At 42.7% G+C, this 24,456-nt stretch overlaps 1 protein-coding gene across 1 annotated transcript in view; it reads left to right on the forward strand.

Moving 5' to 3' along the window:
• The window catches only part of grik3 (glutamate ionotropic receptor kainate type subunit 3), a 142,979-nt gene that overhangs the window by 57,151 nt on the left and 61,372 nt on the right, over positions 1-24,456 (forward strand). The window contains exon 5 of the mRNA XM_053494552.1: positions 2,896-2,949. Within this exon, the coding sequence (XP_053350527.1) occupies positions 2,896-2,949 (54 nt within the window). The remainder of the gene's footprint in view (positions 1-2,895; positions 2,950-24,456) is intronic.

Raw genomic sequence — 24,456 nt, forward strand, 5'->3', positions numbered from 1 at the left:
TAGAGTGATTAAAGATAGAGATGGAAATGTACTGTCAGATGCCAGGAGAGTGATGGGAAGATGGAAAGAGTACTTTGAGGTGTTGATGAATGAGGAAAACAAAAGAGAACAAAAAGTAGAAGAGGTGACTGTTGTGGAACAGGAAGTAGCAAATATAAGTAAAAGTGAGGTGAGAAGGGCATTGAAGAGGATGAAAAGTGGAAAGGCTGTTGGTCCTGATGACATACCTGTGGTGGTATGGAAGTGCTTAGGAGAGGTGGCAGTAGAGATTCTGACTAGTTTGTTTAACAAGATCTTGGAGAGTAAGAGGATTCCAGAGGAATGGAGGAGAAGTGTATTGGTGCCAAAGGTGTATATTGTGCAAAGGTATGGCAATTACAGAGGTATAAAGCTAATGAGCCAGACAATGGAGCTGTGGGAAAGAGTAGTGGAAGCTAGGTTAAGGGCAGAGGTGAGCATTTGTGAGAAGCAATATGGTTTTATGTCTAGAAAGAGTACATCAGATGCAGTATTTGCTTTAAGGATGCTGGTGGAGAAGTACAGAAAAGGTAATAAAGAGTTGCATTGTGTCTTTGTAGATTTAGAGCAAGCGTACGACAGAGTGCCGAGAGAGAAGCTGTGGTGTTGTGTGAGGAAGTCTGGAGTGGCAAAGAAGTATGTTAGAGTGGTGCAGGACATGTATAAGAGTGCTAAGACAGTGGTAAGATGTGCTGTAGGTATGACGGAAGAGTTCAAGGAGGACGTGGGTCTGCATCAAGGATCGTCTCTAAGCCCCTTTTTATTTGCTCTGGTAATGGACAGGATGACAGATGAGGTAAGACAGGGGTCTCCATGACTATGATGTTTGCAGATCACATTGTGCTTTGTAGCGAGAGCAGGGAACAGGTGGAGGAAAATTTGGAGAGGTGGATGTATACTCTGGAAAGCAGAGGAATGAAGGTTAGCCGCAACAAGACGGAATATTCACGTGTGTGAATGAGAGGGACCCAAGATGAATGGTGAGGCTACAGGAAGCAGAGGTAAAGAAGGTGTAGGATTTTAGGTACTTGGGGTCAACGGTCCAGAGCAACGGAGAGTGTTCAAAGGAGGCAAAGAGGCGGGTACAGGCAGGTTGGAATAGGTGGAGAAAGTGCAGGTGTGTTGTGCGATAAAAGAGTATCAGCGAAAATAAAAGGAAAGGTGTACAGGACAGTGGTGAGACCAGCAATACTCTACGGCTTAGAGACAGAGGCACTGAAGAAAAGACAGGAGGCAGAGCTAGAGTTACTGTAGCAGAGCTGAAGATGTTAAGGTTCTCTTTGGGAGTGACAAAGATGGATAGGATCAAGAATAAGTTCATCAGAGGGACAACCCATGGTAGATGTTTTGGAGATAAAGTCAGAGAGGCCAGCTTGAGGTGGTTTGGACATGTTCAGAGGAGAGATTGTGAATATATCGGTAGAAGGATTCTGAGGTTGGAACTGCCAGCCAGGAGGTCTAGAGGAAGACCAAAGAGGAGATTTATGGATGCATTGAAAGAAGACATTAAGTTAGTTGGTGTAAGAGAAGGGATGCAGGATAGGGTTAGATGGAGGCAGATGATTCGCTGTGGCGACTCCTGAAAGGGAACAGCCGAAAGACAAAGAAGACGAATTGCGCCTAAATTTATAAATACAAATAAATTATAAAAGATTTTAAAAACATTTTTGCAATTAAGTTATAATCTTACCTATGTATAAAGACTTTGCAGACACTTTGTAGTAGGTATTTGTAGTATTTGTAGACAATAGGTTTTTTAGCTAACACTTATTGAGTAAATACTTGGTTATTGACCTATGCTTTGAAGCCAAAGGATCTATTGGCTAAATCATGTTCCCTGTCTTGATTGTTTAAGATGGGTAAAAAGCTTAAAGGTGTATCATTTTATAAGGTTTATTTTTTCAGAATGTACACTGTTTTTACACAAATTATTCTCCCCTTACTTTGGGGAGTTTGAACTACCTACAGTTGTTTTCTAGGTCAAAACAAAACAGGCCTCATTATTTTATATGAAAACTCATGAGCAAGTGGTTGCTATAACCCTGATTCTTCTGGTCACCTGTCTACAGCCTGCCTTTGTGTGTAAGCTTCACCCGAACTTCTGTCACTTCATGTATTTCCCTTCAGGCCATAAGGAAATGGGAAATGTGAAAAGGCAGGAAGTGTGTCGAAGCTGTCTGCAGGCCAAATCCCATATGGCTTTAAAAAGCAGAGCGATACGTGTATGTGAAGGGATGAGAGACATGGTGGCTTAATGAATTAGAATAGACTCAAATAAGTAAATATTATAGGAGCAAGTAAAATCCAAGAGACCGGATGGTTGTTGACTTTCATACAGTCTCTGAATGAGATTATTTTATAGGGGTGCGGTAGATAAAATTGGTTGTGTTCACTCTGTGAGGTCTCAATGTTGGTTTAAAGAGAAGAACAAGGCATACCTGAAAGATTTGTTTTTAGTGCTTGGTTCAACCTTGGGTTTGCTTCACAACATATGGTTTAATTAACGAGGAAATATTGCCACCCTGGGAAACACAGAATAGAAAAGATAGAATGATCACTATCTTTGATTAAAGGCCAAAACTGCAAGTAGAGGTGTGCTTGTATGACATTTGCTCCCCTGATCCAGTGAACAGACTAATAGAGACAATTTTCATTGGATCAACTGTGATATCAGATATAAGTCAATATGGGGGCATAGAGGCCAATAGTTTTCATGTGTTCTGCAGGTGTAAATTCATTTGGTTTTCTTTTGGGTTTTTGAGTCATTTGTATTGATTTGTAAATTGAGGTGGTGCCCTTTTCATTTTCTTGCATTTCTCTCTCTTTTTCCCTTATTGTCACATCCCTTTGTACCTTTTCCACTATCTACTACTCCAGGCCCAGATGATGGGAATGATGACAGAGTACTACCATTACATCTTCACTACTCTGGTAATGTTCCACACTTTTTCTAATTTTTTTAGTTATTTTTTTTTTTTCTAAATATATATATATAATTGCCAATAACCACTGGAGATGCTCCATAATATTAAATTTGTTGTGATATTGTTGTCTACACAATCATGGTATAAATGACCACCAAGTCTAGGTCAACAAAACTATAAAAAGCTTCTACGAAGGGAACAGATTGTCAATTGATTGTTTGAGCTAAGAGTTTAATTGAGGTTAGCACATGTAAGCTATTAACCAAGCATTTGGGTGCCCTTTGAATTAAAACCATTCCAAATGTTTACAGTTATACACTGACTCAAATCTTTAAATGCCATCTCTACCTCTCCTGTGCAATTCTGAGTGCCCTTTTAATACTTGTGATGTATCAAACTGCAAAGAAGGGACACTGGGACCAGAAGCTTATTGGACTCTGTTAAAGGATTATTTTGCAACACAGTGTGAATACAAATCATCTCAGTATTTATACGCTGATTTTTAAGCTACTGTATTAGTACCAGAAAAAAATAAAATAGTGAAAGGAGAATTTTGCACAGTGATATTAAACACATATTGTTCTACACATTACATGGGGGTGGTGGATTCATTGTGGCATAATAATAGTAGGTTTCTAACCTCTTAAAATATTGATTTTAAGAAGTAAGTCACCAAACAAGCTAGTACATTAAGTATAGATGGTTTGCATTTTACAGTATATGACCTTTTACATAATTGTCCTTAATTTACAATACTTTGGTTGTCTTTTTTTATTATTAGGTCCTCATATTTAAACAATCTTGTGTACAGAACTCTAGAAATGGGACATTTTTGTGGACTTTTATGAAAACTAGGTAAAAGGAAATGTCATACCTTATCATATTGTGTTTACTGATTTATGGATGCAGTGAGAGAGGACATGAAGTTAGTTGGTGTGAGAGAAGAGGATGCAGAGGATAGGGTTAGATGGAGGCAGATGATTCGCTGTGGCGACCCCTGAAAGGGAACAGCCGAAAGACAAAGAAGAAGATCATATTGTGTTTACTGTGTTTTGAATAGAAGTGTATTGAATAAATCCTTAACCCTCAATGACCTACTTGTTTGCATACAGTATATAATGAATAGGTGGGATGTGACATTCGATTAAAACGATTAAAACAGAAGCTACCAGCTAACAGTCAACTGAAAAACATTTATATAATATAAATTTTTTTTAATGAGTAAATTTGAATGTGTTTGTAAGTACAGAAAGCAGTTAAATGAAATCTTGGGCAGAATATATTAAACAAGTATTCAAAAACATGGTTCAAGATGTCAGGCACTCAATATCAAAAAGAAAAAAAATAGCCACAGAGCAATAATTTGCATAGTAGAAGTCCAGTCTATTCATACAGTACTGTAAATGCAAATGGTAATGGGAAACACGTGTGAGTGATCAACAGTCAGGTGAGCATAACTGGTTAAAAAAAATAAAAAATAAAATGCTAGGTGCAGATTGGCAACCATGTTAGTAAGCCACAGCAAAACTGTGGGCACAAACCTCCTGCTTGGTGGGAGAGGCAGACACTGGGGACTTAAGTGATCTCTTGCTCTATGTCCCAGGACATTCTTCTTAGAATATGTGAATGTGGTCACTGTTGGGCTTTCCAGGAGAGACATGGAGGCAAAAGAGCAAGTCTGCTTTTGAGAGTTTTTAGAGCCTGGTGGAAAAAGGTTGTAAACTGAATCATATAGAACAACAGTGTCCAACAAGCTAAACTGAGGTTCCCTTTTAAAGGCTACACTCGATGCTGCGTGAAAACGTTACAGGAACATCTTTTTGTGTTGCCGGTTGTAAAGCATGTGTGTGCCAAACACGCAAAATTTTGGCATATATAACCTCTGTTAGGGTGACGTCATCTGATGAAGCACACCTGCAGGTTATAAATAGGAGTGTTTGGCACACACATGCTTCACAACCGGCAACACAAAAAGATGTTCCCGTAGCATTTTCACGCAGCATCTTGTTCCCGCCTTTTTAGGGAACAGGGTTACAGCAAAGTAACCCGAGACGTTTTGCATTGTCTGTAAACATGAACGACATTTAACTTTTTCACACCAGTGTTGACACTCCTCCAGTTTAAGTTCCAGTGTGTCACACTTTCCTATATTACAATTTCTTTCTGCCAGAGACCGGTGTCTGGAAAAGAATGCAGTGGGGTTGTTTTGGTTTGTCTCCGAAGTGCTTTGACAAGATTTGGTAGAGGTTTGGTGTGGTTCCTTCACAAATAAGGAGTTTTGGTTCGTCTTCTGTTGTAAGAAGTTGGTGCCCACTAGGTGGCTTGAATAAGTTTGGATACTTACGAATGGGTATGGTGGTGAAAGCTTGCTTTACCTTAAGAACTTTCTCACTGACTGCCTGTACTGACTTACAGGGTACGATGAAAGGCACTTGGTTCCCTTTTGTAGGATGGGGTGGTGTACTGGAACTGACCCATCTGATGAACTGCCTGTTAAAATATAATGACAAAAAATAATGTCCTTGACAGCTTCTGGAGGAGACTGTATACATTTTGTTTCCATAAAAAACGCTTCCACCCCAAAGATGAAGTCAAGAATGAGCAACCGCAAATAACCTGCAGCAGACGCCAGCACCAGCAACTTTTATGCTCACTTAATTGTGTGCAGCATTAATTGTGTTTATGTTGCTGCTTCTGACACGTTCCATCTTTTTTGTGTGAATTGTGCTCAGGTTAGACTTTGCTCTGAATATTAAGTATTCACAATGTTTATATGTAATGCAATATTTTTAAAATATCAACACTGGTTGTATAGATGTGGCTCCAACTTATTTGGTGTGTTTTCGGTCTCTGTTTTTGTTTAAGAAGATATGTATGTTTTGGTTGTCCACTGTGAAGTTATCCCCAGTGTCTGTATTAGTATTTCTCCCGCTGTAGAGTGACCACTTGTATGTATGTATGTATGTATGTATGTTGTCTATATATATATATATATATATATATATATATATATATATATATATATATAAAAGGAATATATATAAAAGGAATATATATATGTATAAAAGGAATTTGCAAGTGTTCTAAAACTTTTGAATGCTAGTGTATGTGTGTGTATATGTATATATATATACACATATACATATACACACATACACTAGCGTTCAAAAGTTTTAGAACACTTGCAAATTCCTTTTTTTTTTGTTTAGTGATTTATTTTCTACATTCTACAACAATACTGGGGATTTCAAAACTATAAAATAACACATTTGAGATTAGGTAATTATTTAACAACAAAAAAAAAACAACAACAGTTAGTTGTTATTTTAAGACACAGAGGTCAGCCTTTCTGTAATAGTTCTTGCAAGAACAGTATTGTCAAGTGCATTTGCAAAATCCGTCAAGCACCATAATGAAACTGGCTCTCACAAAGACCATCCCAGACGAGGCGATGCCAAAACCTACCTCTGCCGCAGACGAGAAGTTCATTTAGAGTTATTAGCCTGAAAAATGACCAATTAACAACACCTTAGATTAGAGGCGTTATAAAGTCTTTACAGAGCATAAGTAGCAGAAACATCTCAATATCAACTGTTCAAAGGAGATGAATGCATTTTTTAGATGCCTTCAGCATTCCTTTACAATGTAAAAATAAATAAAAATCAGGAACCATCATGAAATTAAAAAGTGTTCTAAAACTTTAGAACGGTAGTTTAATTTCTGTGTTTTACTCAAATATACAGTAAATTCATCACATGTAATGTCGAACCTTAATTCAAGCTGTGCGACCCAATCCTAGACTGGTCAAAACAATCACGATTTGATATAAACCTTGGTAATAAATGCATGGGTTCAGGACATACACATTTTCTCTAGAAAGAAGAAGCTGGCTGAAGCAGATGACATGAAAGGCAAATGTACTCCTGTTGTAGGGCTTGTGGATAAACTGTTCCATGTCTTGTTCTTAGGTAATAGAAAGTGAATACATTTTATTTAGAGGTGGCGTGTTGCCTGGTAGAACCTTGATGGCACGATCATATGGTTGGTGTGGTAGCATACCACAGGCTTTGCTGAATCCCTTTGGAGATCATGATATTCACTAGGTATCTTGAATTTGGTGGTCTCTTTGTGGGAAATGCAGGTGCATTCAAGGGAATGGGACCAGCAGTGAGATTTGCTCCTGATGCAGGGGACTGACTTGAAGGATGATAGACTCTGTGCCGTAGGAAAATTTAGTTTCCCGGGCAGTAGTTACTAGCTGCTGCCAAGTCAACTGATGCTGTCAAGATAAACCATAACTTAATTTAGTATTTTATTTGGACGGTAGAAAAGAAAATGAAGTGGATTCCCATGAAAAGGTGTGTTGATGGGCATGCTCCCTCCGTGTAGGGAGGAGGCAATGCACTAGTTAAAAATGTGGTCAGATTTGCAGAACTTCACCACAACTTCTCCACAGAACTTTACCACAGAACCGCTACCTGCGACACCCTCTGTCTCTCTTTCTGTTTCTCTCAGTTTCACTCTGTCTCCTACCATATACCCCATGTCTTTGGACTGTGGAAGTAAACCACAGTGGACAAAAATAAATTACCAAGCAATGGGAGACCATGCATACTTCACTCCACTGGAGTGCCACCAGGCAGGTGTGAGCGCATCTGCACGCACAGTGAGGCAAAGACTTTTGGAAGATGGCCTGGTGTCAAGAAGGGCCGCAAAGAAGCCACTACTCTCCAAAAAAACCCATCAGGGACAGATTGATCTTCTGCAAAAAGTATGGTGAATGGACTGCTGAGGACTGGGGCAAAGTCATATGCTCTAATAAAGCCTCTTTCCGATTGTTTGGGGCATCTGGAAAAAGGCTTGTCCAGAGAGGTGAGCACTACCATCAGTCCTGTGTCATGCCAACAGTAAAGCATCCTGAGACCATTCATGTGTGGGGTTGCTTCTCATCCAAGGGAGTGGGCTTACTTACAATTTTGCCCAAAAACACGAATAAAGAATGGTACCAAAACTTACCATCATACAACGTCCGGAAGGCGGTGAAAGAGGCGAAGCAGCGGTACGGGAGAAAACAAGAGTCACAACTCCAACAGAGTGACTCTAGGAGCCTGTAGAAGGGATTAACACTAGAAGTCATGGTTTTTTTTCCTTTGTTGCTGAGATTTATTGATAAAAACAGTGCAAAATAAAATAAAAAAACAAACCAACCATTTGTACACATATTTGCAAATAATAATAAAAAGTGAGTGAGTACATTTTAGCAATCACTCACAATCCTGGCACTGCCATGGTATCTCTAGTCTGCATTTACCACATGAACACATTACACAGTGGCATGATTGTTCTTGCATTTGTGTTTGACCTGACACATGGCTCTTTTTCCAGGGCTAGGTGTGGAGGGTTGTGTCCGAAGCAACTGTTCTTTTCTTGCCTTCTTGCCAGCCATATGAGTTAGCCAACTCTCTTGAAAGCTCCACCAGGAAGTCCACCCGTCTTTCCTGTGTCCCGGTGCATGCTTTATACAGCACATGTGCATTCATTGCTGCCATGTCAATCATGTTATAGAACACGGCAACTGGCCAGCGCCGTGTTTCTGTGCGGACAGTGTACTCCCGCACCATCTGATCCATCACATCCACGCCACACCTTGTGGTGTTGTAAAGGGTGACAGTGTTTGGCTTCCTTTTGGTGGTATTATTAGTCTGAACCACGCTGTGCATGCTGCTAAGAATATAGACGGTCTTCTTCCGTTTGGCCGCATATGCCATCAGCGTGGCAGCAGTGGTTGAAAACACCTAAGAAATAAGATAAATTGTTATTTTCATAGCACTTTTACACACAACGACACACTTGGAGGTGTTAATTCTAAAAATTTGAAACACAAAAATAAGACCCACAAAAAACCTGCAACATACCAGAGTGGTGAATTCATTGCGATCTGTGTGTCTAGCAGATTGAGGAATTTCCCGGCGAATCTTGTTGACTGTGCCGAGGATGGTGGTTTTCCGTCTAAGAGGTTTTTGCGCAAGTGACAGCGATGTAAAGAAATTGTCCGTGGTAACATTTCTGCCCTTGTCTAGGAATGGTTTCATCAGCCTCATCACTACATTTTCAGACAGTCTCTCCCCACTGGGACGATTGGGGTACAGCACAGAGTCTTTGACGGGAAAAGCTGTTCATCAACGGTGATATGTACAGTAGACCAGGGTTGTAGGATGTGATGCAGTTGGTGACAAATGATCCCCACAGACTGGAAATTGCAGCGAACTTATCAGTCTTTGCTCGATCACTGCGGGTGGACCTGTTATCAAAGCGCAGGTGTTGCATGATGTCTTGGAAGCGGTTTCGTGGCATAGTTCCAATGATCTGTGGGTTTCCCAGGTTTGCTGACCAGCAGTCACGTAGTGATGGAACCTTAGTAAGCCCCCGCAAGATGACAATTGCAATAAATGCCATTAGTTCAGGGACTTCCATAAACCAATGAACATGCTCTGTTTGCTGTGCATGTTAAATAGTCCATTCTTGAATGCTTTGAAGCATGTCAAGAGTGATGAAACACAGGAAGCTCTGAAGGCGACTTGAGATACTTTTCCTGGCCTTAGCCGTTGGCTCTCCATCTGCGGCGTACGCTTCTATTGGGGTGAAAGGGAGACGGGTCCCCACCTGTTCTTCACACCACACTGTGCCATCTTTCTCTGTCTCTGTCAGGTCAGTCCCCAAAAAAGCTTTTTTTTTAGGTTGAGAAGCAGTCTCCTCATCTGCAGTGTGAACAAATTCAAATTGTGAGCAATGGGAAAGTCAAACGAAATCACAAATGCATGCATAGATACTAATTATAATTCCAGTATCTCCTCCTCTGTAACAGAATAATGTCTGAAATATCTTATTTACTATATCCACTTACTTGTTTAAAATGAAATAGAAAATAATATGAAATGAAATATTTTCCTAAATAAAATTTATACAATTAGGGTTAGGGTTACTAGCTAACCCTAACCCTGCACACACACACAAAGTGGAAACTGTAAAAAAAAAGGTAGGGTAGATATTTCTGTCACTCCGCTCTGCTTTTTTAGTATTTTCCACTTACTTCTTTAAATTGAAATAGAAAATAATATGAAATGAAATATCTTCCGAAATAAAATTTATACAATTAGGGTTAGGGTTACTAGCTAACCCTAACCCTGCACACACACACAAAGTGGAAACTGTAAAAAAAAAAAAGGTAGGGTAGATATTTCTGTCACTCCGCTCTGCTTTTTTAGTATTTTCCACTTACTTCTTTGAAATGAAATAGAAAATAATATGAAATGAAACTTAACCTAAAGACTGATTAGACAGCTCTAAGTCCGAATCCGGCTGAAGTTCTATGTCTTCTCCATCCGAGTCACAAGGGTTTACTTCACTTAGGATCATTTCCAAGGCCCGCCGAGTGGTGAGTCTTCGCTGCATTTTCTTGCAGAGGAGGTTTGTCACCACAGAATTCTTGAGGGCACTGAAGTAGTAGGCTATGTGCAGTGAGATTTTATCCACCTCAGCACAAAAGAAAGTTCTTTGCTTTTAGCACCCCTCCTTCCCTCCCCCACACAAATAGGCCACCAGCAACCACTCACCCCCCACCCCCGCCCCCCCTCCACTCCCCTGCAGATTACTTAGGTAATGACCTAATTTACACATGAATTGATGCTAAAAAAACTAGCCAAGTTAGCAGCCTCTTGGCTCAAGGAGGGTAAGAAAAGTCTGGGACTTCTAGTGTTATGGACAATTACAGACTATAAAACACCAACAACCGGTATGACGTGACTCTGGCAGATGAGCTGAACACTTTCTATGCTCGCTTCGAGGCTGAGCTAAAGACGCTAGCGATGCTAATGCTAGCGGCACTAACGGCTGCAGACAGGAAGACACTGCCAACATCGGAAATGCATTTATCATCTCTGAGCCTGAGGTGAGGAGAACCTTCAAGAGAGTGAACACCAGGAAAGCAGCAGGACCAGATGGCATCTCAGGTCGTATTCTCAGAGCTTGCACAGACCAGCTAGCACCTGTGTTCAATGAGATATCCAGCATCGCTTTATCTCAGTCGGTGATCCCCACATGCTTTAAAGAGTCCATCATTGTTCCTGTCCCAAAGAAACCTCATTCTGCTATCCATCCACTATCGCCCTGTAGCCCTCACCTCAATAGTGATGAAGTGCTTTGAACGCCTGGTCAAGGACTTCATCATTTCATCTCTACCAGACACACTGGACCCTCTACAGTTTGCTTACCGTCCAAACCGTTCTACTGATGATGCCATGTCTCATCTCCTCCACACATCACTTACTCACTTGGACACTAGAAGGGGGAATTATGTTAAAATGCTCTTCATCGACTACAGCTCAGCATTTAATACTATAATTTCCTCCACACTGACCACCAAGCTGGAGCACCTGGGACTCAGCTCATCTCTGTGCCAGTGGATCTCTAATTTTCTAACTGGCAGACCACAGGCAGTAAGGATGGGCAGACATGTCTCAGCCTTCATCACTCTTAGCACTGAAGCCCCCCAGGGTTGTGTTCTGAGCCCCCTGCTGTACTCTTTGTACACATATGACTCTGCGGCCACTTCCAACTCCACCACCATCATTAAGTTTGCTGATGACACAGTCATGGTGGGCCTGATCTCTGACAACGACGAGTCGGCCTACCTGAAGGAGATTGCGAATCTGGAGAACTGGTGCCAGAGGAACAATCTCCTCCTGAACGTCAGCAAGACAAAAGAGCTGATAGTTACCTTCAGCACTAAGCAGGAAACGAACTATAAGACCCCCATCATCAACGAGAGCCCAGTGAAGAGAGTGGAGAGCTTCAAATACCTCGGTGTTCACATCACACAGGACCTGTCATGGTCCTGTCACATCAACACCGTGGTGAAAAAGGCCACCTCAGACGCTTGAGAGACTTCCGACTGCCCCCCAAGGTGCTCAGGAACTTTTACTCCTGCACCAAAGAGAGCATCCTGACGGGAAACATCTTAACCTGGTTCGGGAACAGCACCATGCAGGACAGACGAGCTCTACAGAGGGTGGTGCGATCAGCTAAGAGCATTACCCGCACCGAGCTTCCTGACCTGCACTTAATCTACAGCAAGCGGTGCTGGACCAAGGCCAGAAGATTGTAAAGGACCTCAGATACCCCAGCGATTCCGCTCCTTGAAGACCAACACAGAGAGACTGAGGGGGAGCTTCTTCCTGCAGGCGATACGGTCTCTTAATCAGTACACCACACGATACTGATCCATTTTGCACATCCACACACATGGTTTTTGCACTCACTGTGGACATCCTGGACATTCACTTACACTAGTGGCCACTGCACAACTACACATTTGTGGACATTAGTTAAGTTAAATGATCACAAGTCACTTTAAATATGTTACTTCAAGTATATTTGCACACCCCCTGGACATTCTGTTACCCGGATGCACAGTCACTTTAAACACTTTAAATCTGTGACATTTCTATTTATACTCAATTTATTTTCAACCTCATTCCCACACATAGCTGTTCTTCTGTTTTCTTATTTACCATATTTTCATATATGTTTCTTATATTGTATATTTGGTCCTGTACAGTACAGCTGTCTCTTATTTATATTTTTCATATGTCTCTTTTATTGCATATTTTATACTGTACAGTTGTTATTTTATTTTAATTCTATATTTTATTTTATTCTGTCTTAGTTAAATTTACCTTCTGTTCTACTTTTCTATTTCATTGTCTTTTATTTTAAGGTCACAGGCAGTTGTCTAAAGCATTTTACTGCCTATCGTACTGTGTATGTGACAAATAAAATTTTAATTTGAACACCCTCCAACAGCATCTTCTTCCGACAATCCAACAACAGTTTGGTGAAGAACAATGCATTTTCCAGCATGATGGAGCACCGTGCCATAAGGCAAAAGTGATACCTAAGTGGCAAAATTTTGGGTCTGTGGTCTGGAAACTCCCCAGATCTTAATCCCATTGAGAACTTGTGGTCAATCTTCAAGAGGCGGGTGGACAAACAAAAACCCACTAATTCTGACAAACTCCAAGAAGTGATTATGAAAGAATGGGTTGCTATCAGTCAGGATTTGGCCCAGAGGTTGATTGAGAGCATGCCCAGTCGAATTGCAGAGGTCCTGAAAAAGAAGGGCCAACACTGCAAATACTGATTCTTTGCATAAATGTCATGTAATTGTCGATAAAAGCCTTTGAAACGTATGAAGTGCTTGTAATTATATTTCAGTACATCACAGAAAAAACTAAAACAAAGATCTATAAGCAGTTTAGCAGCAAACTTTGTGAAAACTAATATTTGTGTCATCCTCAAAAATTTTGGCCACGACTGTATGCATGGTTGTAAAGAAAAACCTAATGTACGCTCCTGGGATTTGCAAAAAAAGGAGCGAGTGTGACAAAGTTAACAGAAGAACAGTCTGCGGTAAGGTTGTGTTCCAAGGTTGTGTAGCATGTGCGCACAAAGGCCACGGAAGTCTCAGAGCTAGCTCTGGGAGGCTGACTCGAGGACCTGTGAGCCGGAGTAGCATGAACATTCGAACTATAGAATCTGACAAATGTGTGCGGAGAGGACCAACCTGCCGCATACGCACTTGCTGCAGGGGAACACCTCTTGCCAGCGCAATAAATGAGGCAATTCCCCTGGACGAATGAGCCCTGTATCCTAGAGGTGAAGTGTGACCACGCGCCTCATAGGCTAGGGCAATAGCATCTCCCTGCTCTGACTTACGCCACTGGCTAGTGCGGTGGAAGTAAATCTAAAGAGTACGTACTGAAGACAGTAAGTGAAACCTTACCTGCTCCGGAGCTGTAAAGGCAGAGGACAGAGGCTTTGAGATGCATGGTCAAGAATGAAAATAGTTTGGGTAAGAATGCAGAATAGCTCTGACCAGCCCACTGTCAAAGTCTAGGCAGGACAGGAGGCCTGCAGATGTCCAGTTCTATTGAAAGAAGTAACTATAAGAAAAAACATCTTAAGAGTCAGAAGCCAAAAAGCCGCTGACTCTAGTGGTTTGAAAGGGGTGTCAACCAGACCCCATCAGTCAGAACATAACAAGCCGAAATAGTGGCTACGTACATTCTGAGGTAACTAGGGCTTATGGACAAGAGGACAACTCTTCTTACAGAAACAATTCAGTAGTGGACTGGATCTACATGTTTCGCCTTGCACCGCTTTCAAATACCCTCACCTTGAGGACATACGTTTCTCTAGTGCGTGAAGGTTCCAGGGCTCCCATCTTCATATGCCCTGGAATGTAAATTGCCTTAAGAGACAGGAACTCTTCCTGTGCCCAAAGCAGAATCTAGTGCACTAGCTTATTTATGCGGCGCGAGCACAGTCCGCTCCAGCAATAATGTACGAGACTACCGTAGTGTTGTCCACCCAGACTAGGAGGTGTTAGCCTCAACTGCTGGAGGAGGTGTTACAGGGCCAAAATCAAGCCATCAGTTTGGGGCAATTGATGTGCCCCGTGAGAAGATGGCCTCTCCAGCTCCCTTGGGCTGGACGGCCACTTAAGACTGCGCACCAGCCTGTGAGGGAAGCGTCTGTTGTTAGCGTCTCGCGACGAAAAAGACGCACATAGAGTGGGACCCCAAGTTAGAAACTGGGGTCTGAACCACAGAGAAAGGGTACAAAGCCCCTGGCGCGTAACCCTTATTTGCCTCTGGGGATTTGCCCTAAGTTAAATCCCCTTGCTTTTAGCCACAACTAAAACGATCTCATGTGCAGAAGGCCCAAAGGTCTTACCGTGGATGCAGCTGCCATGAGACCCAAAAATATCTAAAAGTGATGAATAGTTACTTTCTGGCCTATCTTGGTTTCCATCAGGGTGTTGGAAATGGATTCGACATGCGGAAGAGACACCTGTGCCCTCATTGCGATTGAATCCTATGTGACACCCAAATATGTTGTGTTCTGAGCAGGAAAGAAAATGATTTTATGGCATTGAGTCTCAATAAAGAATAAAGATAAGCTAGGAGCGCTATCTTCTGCGACTGAGCCAGGCCAGTTGTCTATGTCTGTCAAAATACAGATGCATTTTGTATATGTGCGGGTGATAGAGCTAGGCCAAATGGAAGGACCCGATAATGGTAAGCTTCGCCCCAAAAGCGAACCTCAGGAACTTTCTGTGTTGTGGCAATATTTCTATGTAAAGATATGCGTACAAATTAATCCCTTGGTTGGATTGTGAAACAATAATTTTGACAGTCAACATTTTGAACCTGTAATTTTTAAGATAGCGGTTCAGCCCGCGAAGATCTAAAATTGACGCAGCCCCCCGTCTCTCTTAAAACTAAGAAAATACCGACTATAGTAGCCTGACTCTCTGTCTGGTTCATGTTCTATGGCCCCTTTTCCCAGAAACGTCTACAATTTGAGAGTCAGCAGATGCGCCTCTCCCAGTTTCATGGAAGTGGAGACCACGCCGTTTAAACGTGGAGGGTGAGGTGCGAACTGGGTACTGTAACCCTTCTTTACAGTCTTTATTACCCAAGGAGATACACCTGGCAGTAGCTTTCACGCTGTCAGTTTCTCCAAAAGGGGCACAAGTTCTAGCACTTCAGATAGACAGGGGGAGGGGTTAAAAGTTTGGCATCCTGGACTACGGCAGGAGATGACCGAAAAGCTAACCTCATGTTGGAGACCGGTGTTGCCTGAAACACCAGTGGTGGCAGAGCATGAACACCGACCTCCTTAGGGTGCCAGGGAGGGCACTTTGTTCTTAAAAAAGAAATATATTCTTAGTGAAAAAGCACCAGTCTGACCTCATTTAGGCGGCTTGTGAAGGGCGGCGAGCCGTACACCAGTCTTTACGAGGGGGTGTGCAGGTGCTAACGCTCTCTTTTTGCGCCTCTCATCTGGCGAAAGTCAAACCAGGTTGAGACTGGGTGGCCGACAGTCGCGATTCATGAGCACAGCAGGAAATAAATTTTCTGAAGGCCTGTTTGTATAATTTTGCCTTCTTAAACCTGGTTTCGATGGAATTAACGGCGTCGCCAAACAGGCCGAGGGCGAAATGGGGGCATCAAGGAGGATCGCAGGATCCTTATCCTTGATGCCCGTAAGGTTTAGCCACAGGTGTCTCTCCGTGGAAAGCAGAGAAGCCATAGAACGGCCGATAGCACGAGCCGTCTGCTTGGTTGCACAGAGAGACAGGTCTGTGGCTTGGTGTAATTCTAAAAATGCCATATTATCCACAGCGCCGCAGTACTTAGATCTTTAAGCAGATCAACCTGGTATGCCTGCAAGTCCGCCATGGTGTGCAGAGAAGCACCAGCCTGACCTGCTTCCTGAAATGCTTTTCCCAACAAGGCAGATGAAAGTCTATATGGCTTAGAGGGAAGTGTTGGCTTTTTCAGGAAAGATGATGTCCCAGGAGAGAGAGAGCCCGCAAGCGTCTCTTCTATCTGAGGCATCATCGTATAACCCCGCGCTTCCGCATCAACGATATTCGAATAAATCAAAGTCAATGGCACGTAAATACAGGAAGAATAAGACTTGCTCCAAGAGCGAGTTAACTCGCTGTGGAGGTCACTAAAGAAAGGGAGAGAGTGTTGTTGAGGCTCCGCCCCCCTGCCACCCGACAGAAACCTGTCGTCTAATTTAGAGCGTTTGGGAAAAGCTTGCTCCTGCGGCCAGTCAATGTGCAGCCACTCGACTGCGCGTGTTATTACTTCAAGCAGCTCCTCAAACACTCTGTCATCAATAGAGGAGGGTTCTGAGGGAACTACTTCCATTTCTGCAGAAGCAAGGGATGGGGTCTCTCCTGCGCAATCACAAGAAGCGCCGAGGCGCGCTCACAAGGCGGACGGAGAGAGAGCCAGAGAAAGGAGGGGAGACTTCGTCTCGTGCACCTCTCCCGCACGTGAGCCCCAGGAATGATAATGCTCACACTCTCCTTGAAGCCCAAGGAGAGCGTGATCTTCACCCAAACAGTAAAAAACAAAAAGTATGGAAATCGCCCTCCGATGGGATTCTATCACACAGAGGAACACATCTCATTTGAAACTCAGCCATCTTATCGGGTGAGTCAAACACTCTTTGCTTTTTGTTTTGCTTGCACACACACACACGAACACAATACGTCCTAAAGACAAAAAGATCTAAGGAATGTTTCAGTTCACTCCTATTTATAACCTGCAGGTGAGCTTCATCAGATGACGTCACCTGACCGAGGTTATATACTTAGAAAAAAATGAAACGTCCTTTTTTCAGGACTGTGTATTTCAACAATAATGTTGTAAAAATCCAATTAACTTTACAGATCTTCATTGTAAAGGGTTTAAACAATGTTTTCCATGCATGTCCAATTAACCATAATCAATTAATTAACATGCACCTGTAAAATGGTCGTTAAGACCTTAACACCTTACAGAAAGTAGGCATTTAAGGTCACAGTTCTGAAAACGCAAGACACTAAAGAGACTTGTCTACCGACTGTGAAAAACACCCGAAGAAAGATGTCCAGGGTTCCTGCTCATTTGCGTGAACATGCATTAGGCATGCTGCAGGGAGGCATGAGGACTGCTGATGTGGCTAGGGCAATAAATTGCCATGTCCGCACTGTGAGATGCGTAAGACAGCGCTACTGGGAGACAGGAAGGACAGCTGATCATGTCCTTGAAGGACAGTGGAAGACCACATGTATATAACAAATATACGAATATTACACCTGCGTGACAGGTACAGAATGGCCCCAACAACTGCCCAAATCACACCAGAAACACACAATCCCTCCATCAGTGCTCAGACTGTCCACAATAGGCAGTCCATGAGGAGGAGATGCACTGCAGTACTTCAAGCAGCTGGTGGCCACACCAGATACTGACTGGTACTTTTAATTTTGAGCCTCCCTTCATTCAGGGACACATTGTGAAACATTTTTAGTTTATGTCTAATGGTGTTGACTCTTTTAGTGTTCATACAAATATTTAGATATTAAGTTTACTGTAAGTAAAAACAGTTAAAAGTCAGAGGACCTTTCTTTTTTTGCTGAGTATATATGCCAAAATTTGGTGTGTTTGATACACACATGCTTCACAACCGGCAACACAGAAAGATGTTCCCATAGTGTTTTCACGCAGCATTGAGTGAAGCTTTTAAAAGGGAACTCATATTCGCCAAAACAAGCTCAGTAAAACCTATTTTACTTATAGAGCTGTGCAAAAGTCTCAGGCACATACAAAAATATGGCATAGGCAAAAGATGATTTTAAAAACATTTTGTCATGATTTTTCTGCTGTCGTTTGTGTGAGCGTGGCATAACTGCAGGAGGCAAGATGTTGTTTCCAGAAACACGTCTTTATTTAAAGGAAATCACAAACAAACAGATTCACTCAACTTATAACATACTTAACAAAAGCTAGACGCCTGACTGAGGTTCAGTGAGGCTATTTCTAAGGATTAACTTAATTACTTGCCTCGGTTCAGGTTAATGCTTCCGTCACCTGACCGAGGCGCCCTATGGGAAACGAAGTTTAACTAAAAACAAACTGAAACATAACAAACCACATCAGTGGGCGTTTTGGCGCCCTCTGGGGGTTAACCCTTACAGTACCCCCCCTTTAAAAACCGCTCCTCTTGAGCGTAATCGGAGGTCCAAGACTCCCACCCCAATGGTCCAACACAGAGGCTGTTGATCACCTCCCGGGTGCAGGTACGTAACGCCTGCATAACACCATCTCCAAAGCCCAGCTGTGGTTGCTGGACCAGCAGTACTTGATTAATTATGTCCTCGAAGCCGGGAGGTGGAGGAAGGACCAGGCTCTCCAGGCTGCACGGCGGCTGAATCGTAGAAGTGACGTTCTCATTGCTTAAAGGCAGTGGCGGAGGAAGCGCGTAGTCCACGCTGCACAGCCACTGCGCGTGGTCCTCCGCGACGAGTACCGGCGGGAGAGGGAGCACGTCGTCCTCGCTGCACAGCCACTGCGCGTAGTACTCCACGACGAGCACCGGCGGCGGGAGAGGGAGCGCGTCACCCAGATAAGAGGGCGGGAGAACATCCGGACTACAGCGTGGCTCTCCCGAACCTGGACGAGCAGCTTTTGGAGCTGCACCACCTGCTCCCGCAGGTCACGAATGCGCTCCCTGTTTTGCTCCGCCCAAAACATGTAGACATCTCCCGTTTCTCCCTCGCCACCGTCATGCCAGACCTTCTCGGCCCATGCCTCTTTGTCGGTGCTTGGGATCTTGTATCTCCCTGCTGCCTCACCTTGAAACAGCGTCCGCCGGATGGCGAGCCTGCAGCCTTCCCAACTCTGCCGCGCCTCTATCTCTCTCTGCCCCTCGCTGTCCTCCAGCAAGTCCGCTGGTTCGGCGAGCCTGCAGTCTTCCCAGCTCTGCCACATCTCTCTCTCTCTCTCTCTCCTTCCTCCTTGCTGTCGTCCAGCCTTTCCGCCAGCTCGGGCAAGATGGTGATTGCTCCCCCAAAAAAACATCTAGGGAAGAGAAACCTCCGCTATGCCACTTAGACGGTCTAGCTTTCTGTCATGATTTTTCTGCTGTCGTTTGTGTGAGCGTGGCATAACTGCAGGAGGCAAGATGCTGTTTTCAGAAACTAGTCTTTATTTAAAGGAAATTACAAACATAAACAGATTTACTCAACTTATAACATACACAACAAAAGCTAGACGCCTGACTGAGGTTCAGTCAGGCTATTTATAAGGATTAACTTAATTACTCGCCTCGGTTCAGGTGAATGCTTCCGTCACCTGACCGAGGCGCCCTATGGGAAACGAAGTTTAACTGAAAACAAACTGAAACATAAACCACATCAGTGGGCATTTTGGCGCCCTCTGGGGATTAACCCTAATATATTTTTGCATAAAAGAAACTTCTATAAAAGGCAATAAAGAGTAATAAAATAAACAGTTGATATTTGGAGTGAAAACTCATTGCTTAAAATCGGGAGTTTTAGACACAGGCTTGTGCAGTTTTATAAGAAAACAGCTGTTAGGAGCTGTTAGGAGCCTGCTGGAGAATGTGAGTTCCTCTGGTAACTCTGTTATACTTACTCCTTATATATGTAATAAGGTGCCTAAGACTTTATAGTATATCGTCTTAGGTACCATATTATATTATTAATATTATTAATGTCAGCTGCGACTGTCATCTATCTGTCTGTCTGTCTGTCCGTCTGTCCATCCATCCCACAAAACTTTCAATTATCCATCAGCTAGCTCGCTCTCCTAGCTCTATAACTGCATTTTTATGTATGGGCTTATAACCCTGAGATATAAAAGACTGCATTTAAAAGACAGACACTAGGAAAAATTTGTACTGTGTAAGAATAGAATATTATAATACAAAGCATAATAGACTAACTTGACATCCATTTATGATTTCAGTCAGGGACTAGAATTTATTTCCTAAATAGATATTGATTAAACTGATAGAAGAACATTATAGTTTCTATGGCAACACAGCTACACATTACTGGAATTTGTTTTTAATGTTTCTATTTTATCATCTGCAAGGAGAAAGCTTCTAATGTATCAGACCGTGAAAAGTCAACAGAGCTACATTCAGGACTAATAGCTTCTTTTTTTTGAGAAGATGTGACTTTTTTACCCTTGCCCCAAGAGTGATAAGTGTTGCAGCTTCATCTTGAAGTGTTGAGTCAGATTTAAGAAAACTTTTTATGTAAAGCTCATTATAGTATTATTATTATTATTATTATTATATAAAATGTATTTCTCATTAAAACATCATTATTTAGACATGTTTATATATATATTTTTTTAACTAATCATTTCGCTTGAGATGGCTCACAAATAACAAAGTACCTATATATAGTTAAAAGTAGGACTCAGTGTAACATATACAAACTATTTTTACTAAATGGCCATAATTCCATGATGACTGATGAGTGATGACTGAATGCATATCTTCTCCTGTTATGTTATTTTATAAGCAAGTAATGGGAATCAACACCCTCTATTGTGACAAAAATAAAAATGCAATGGCATGGAGGTCTTGGTGAGTACAAGTCTACCTTAAGAAACATGTTAAATCAATTAAGAAAAACTAAAAACATTTGACAATTACATTATAAAATCTTTCAAGAATGTTAACACTAATGGAAGTAATATAAATACATATAAATTTAAGGTGTTGCAAGCGCATGCATGGGGTGAAATGGTACGAAAAAGTGATGGCTTACAATGTAATGTTTTGAAGCCATGGTTTGGCCAAAAAGGCTCATAAATTTTGTTAAATATAAATAATTAAATAAATAACTAAATATATGAATAAATTAATCAATTCATTACTTAATAAATAAATTATTTAACATTACCTGACATAAACTCATTCACAGCAAGATTACATAAAACCCCTAATAGACAGTAACCCGAGAACTATGATCCCTGGTGCTGTGAGGCAGCAGCACTATTATGTTTGTTCTATAATTATTTAAGTATGCTGACTGGCTAAGTTGATTATTGAAATTCAGCTGTTTATAGAATGTGAAATGGAAATTTTTACATTATTAAAATAATAAAATAAACTAGAGAGGTACATTTCCTGAAGAAAATGTGAGTGGTGCTTGCCGTGGCGAAACTCTGGCCCTCCATATCTTTACGACAATGGGATATTGATAGCAACATGCTAATATAGCTAGCATCAAGCTAGCACCATGCTAATCAGCTAAACATCATGCTAATTACACTAGCATGATGCTAGGAACATTCTATACATGTTATTAGCGAAAAGTTAGCATAATGCTAGCGACATGCTAATAGCGTTAGCATCATGCTAGCGATGTGCTGATGAAATTAGCATAATGCTAGCAAGATGCTAATTTTGTTAGCATCATGCTAGCAAAATGCTAATCGCGTTAGCATCATGCTAACAGCATGCTAATGAGGGTGCTAGGAGGCGTGGCTTATGAGCATGATGATAAATGCAAAAGAATGTCTCTACGACAGTCGGTTCCACAGTTAAGTCAATGTTAAGTCTGTAGGTGGTTAATTGCCCCCTGCGGGGGCAATTAACCGCCCACCCCTTTAGAAAAGTCACAGCACCCCGTTCCCGAAGATGGGCCGCACGGTTTGACACCTCACTCATGGGACTCAGTCAAAGTTGGTCACAATGTTAAGTCACAATGTTAAGTCACAATGTTAACCCCTTTCAAAAGTGAGAGTACCCTACTCCCGAATGAGCCGCACGGTTTGACACCTCATTCATGGGTCTACCCACCCCTCAGAAAAGTCACAGCATCCTGTTCCCGAAAATGGGCCGCACAGTTTAACACCTCACTCATGGTACTCGGTCAAAGTTGGTCTCAATGTTAATTCTGTGGGTGGTTAATTGCCCCCTGCGGGGGCAATTAACCACCCACCCCTTCGAACAGTCAGAGCACCCTACTCCCGAATAAGCCGCACGGTTTGACACCTCATTCATGGGTCTACGACGAACGGTGCGGGCCTCAGTCAAAGTTGTTGTCAGTGTTAAGTCTGTAGGTGGTTAATTGCCCCCTGCGGGGGCAATTAACCACCCACCCCTTTCAAAAGTGAGAGTACCCTACTCCCGAATGAGCCGCACGGTTTGACACCTCATTCATGGGTCTACGACGAACGGTGCAAGACTCAGTCAAAGTTGTTCTCAGTGTTAAGTCTGTAGGTGGTTAATTGCCCCCTGCGGGGGCAATTAACCACCCACCCCTTTGAACAGTCAAAGCACCCTACTCCCGAATAAGCCGCACGGGTAGACACCTGATTCATGGGTCTACGACGAACGGTGCGGCACTAGTAATTTTTTTAAATCCCCATTATAAGTCAATGGGCAAAGTCGCCAAAATCCCCATTCAAATTCTATGGGGCAACTTTGGGGACCTCTCTTGCCCCGGGGGTCGAACTTATCCCCCTGTGCCGGGTATCTTCTGACACAGGCTGCAAACCTCTTCAAATGTGGTAAATCTGACGTCTCTACAAAATTCACTCTCTGCGCTATAATTCGTCAAAGTTGGTCTCAATGTTAAGTCGATGGGATTTTTTGGGCGGTTAATTGCCCCCTGCGGGGGCAATTAACCGCCCACCCCTTAGAAAAGTCATAGCACCCCATTCCCGTATAGGCCGCACGATTTGACACCTCACTCATGGGTCTACGACAAACGGTGCGAGACTAGTTACGCGCCAAACTTTCATACGGAAGAAGAAGAATAAGAAGAAAAAAAATAATAATAACTAGAGAGGTACATTTCCTGAAGAAAATGTGAGTGGTGCTTGCCGTGGCGAAACTCTGGCCCTCCATATCTCTACGACAATGGGATCTTGATAGCAACATGCTAATATAGCTAGCATCAAGATAGCACCATGCTAATCAGCTAAACATCATGCTAATTACACTAGCATGATGCTAGGAACATTCTATACATGTTATTAGCGAAAAGTTAGCATAATGCTAGCGACATGCTAATAGCGTTAGCATCATGCTAACGATGTGCTGATGAAATTAGCATAACACTAGCAAGATGCTAATTTTGTTAGCATCATGCTAGCAAAATGCTAATCGGGTTAGCATCATGCTAACAGCATGCTAATGAGGGTGCTAGGGGGCGTGGCTTATGAGCATGATGATAAATGCAAAAGTGTGTCTCTACGACAGTCGGTTCCACAGTTAAATCAATTTTAAGTCTGTGGGTGGTTAATTGCCCCCTGCGGGGGCAATTAACCACCCACCCCTTAGAAAAGTCACAGCACCCCGTTCCCGAAGATGGGCCGCACGGTTTGACACCTCACTCATGGGACTCAGTCAAAGTTGGACTCAATGTTAAGTCTGTGGGTGGTTAATTGCCCCCTGCGGGGGCAATTAACCACCCACCCCTTTCACCAGTCAGAGCACCCTACTCCCGAATAAGCCGCACGGTTTGACACCTCATTCATGGGTCTACGACGAACGGTGCAAGACTCAGTCAAAGTTGTTCTCAGTGTTAAGTCTGTGGGTGGTTAATTGCCCCCTGCGGGGGCAATTAACCACCCACCCCTTCCAACAGTCAAAGCACCCCACTCCCGAATAAGCTGCACGGTTTGACACCTCATTCATGGGTCTACGACGAACGGTGCAAGACTCAGTCAAAGTTGTTCTCAGTGTTAAGTCTGTGGGTGGTTAATTGCCCCCTGCGGGGGCAATTAACCACCCACCCCTTCAAACAGTCAAAGCACCCTACTCCCGAATAAGCCGCACGGGTTGACACCTCATTCATGGGTCTACGACGAACGGTGCGGCACTAGTAATTTTTTAAAATTCCCATTATAAGTCAATGGGCAAAGTTGCCAAAATCCCCATTCAAATTCTATGGGGCAACTTTGGGGACCCCTCTTGCCCCGGGGGTCGAACGTATCCCCTTGTGCGGGTTATCTTCTGACACAGGTTGCAAACCTCTTCAAATGTTGTAAATTTCACGTTTCTACAAAATCCCCTCTCTGCGCTACAAGCCGTCAAAGTTGGCCTCAATGTTAAGTCTATG

Source organism: Clarias gariepinus, chromosome 4, assembly GCF_024256425.1.
Source record: "Clarias gariepinus isolate MV-2021 ecotype Netherlands chromosome 4, CGAR_prim_01v2, whole genome shotgun sequence".
Classification (NCBI taxonomy): domain Eukaryota; kingdom Metazoa; phylum Chordata; class Actinopteri; order Siluriformes; family Clariidae; genus Clarias; species Clarias gariepinus.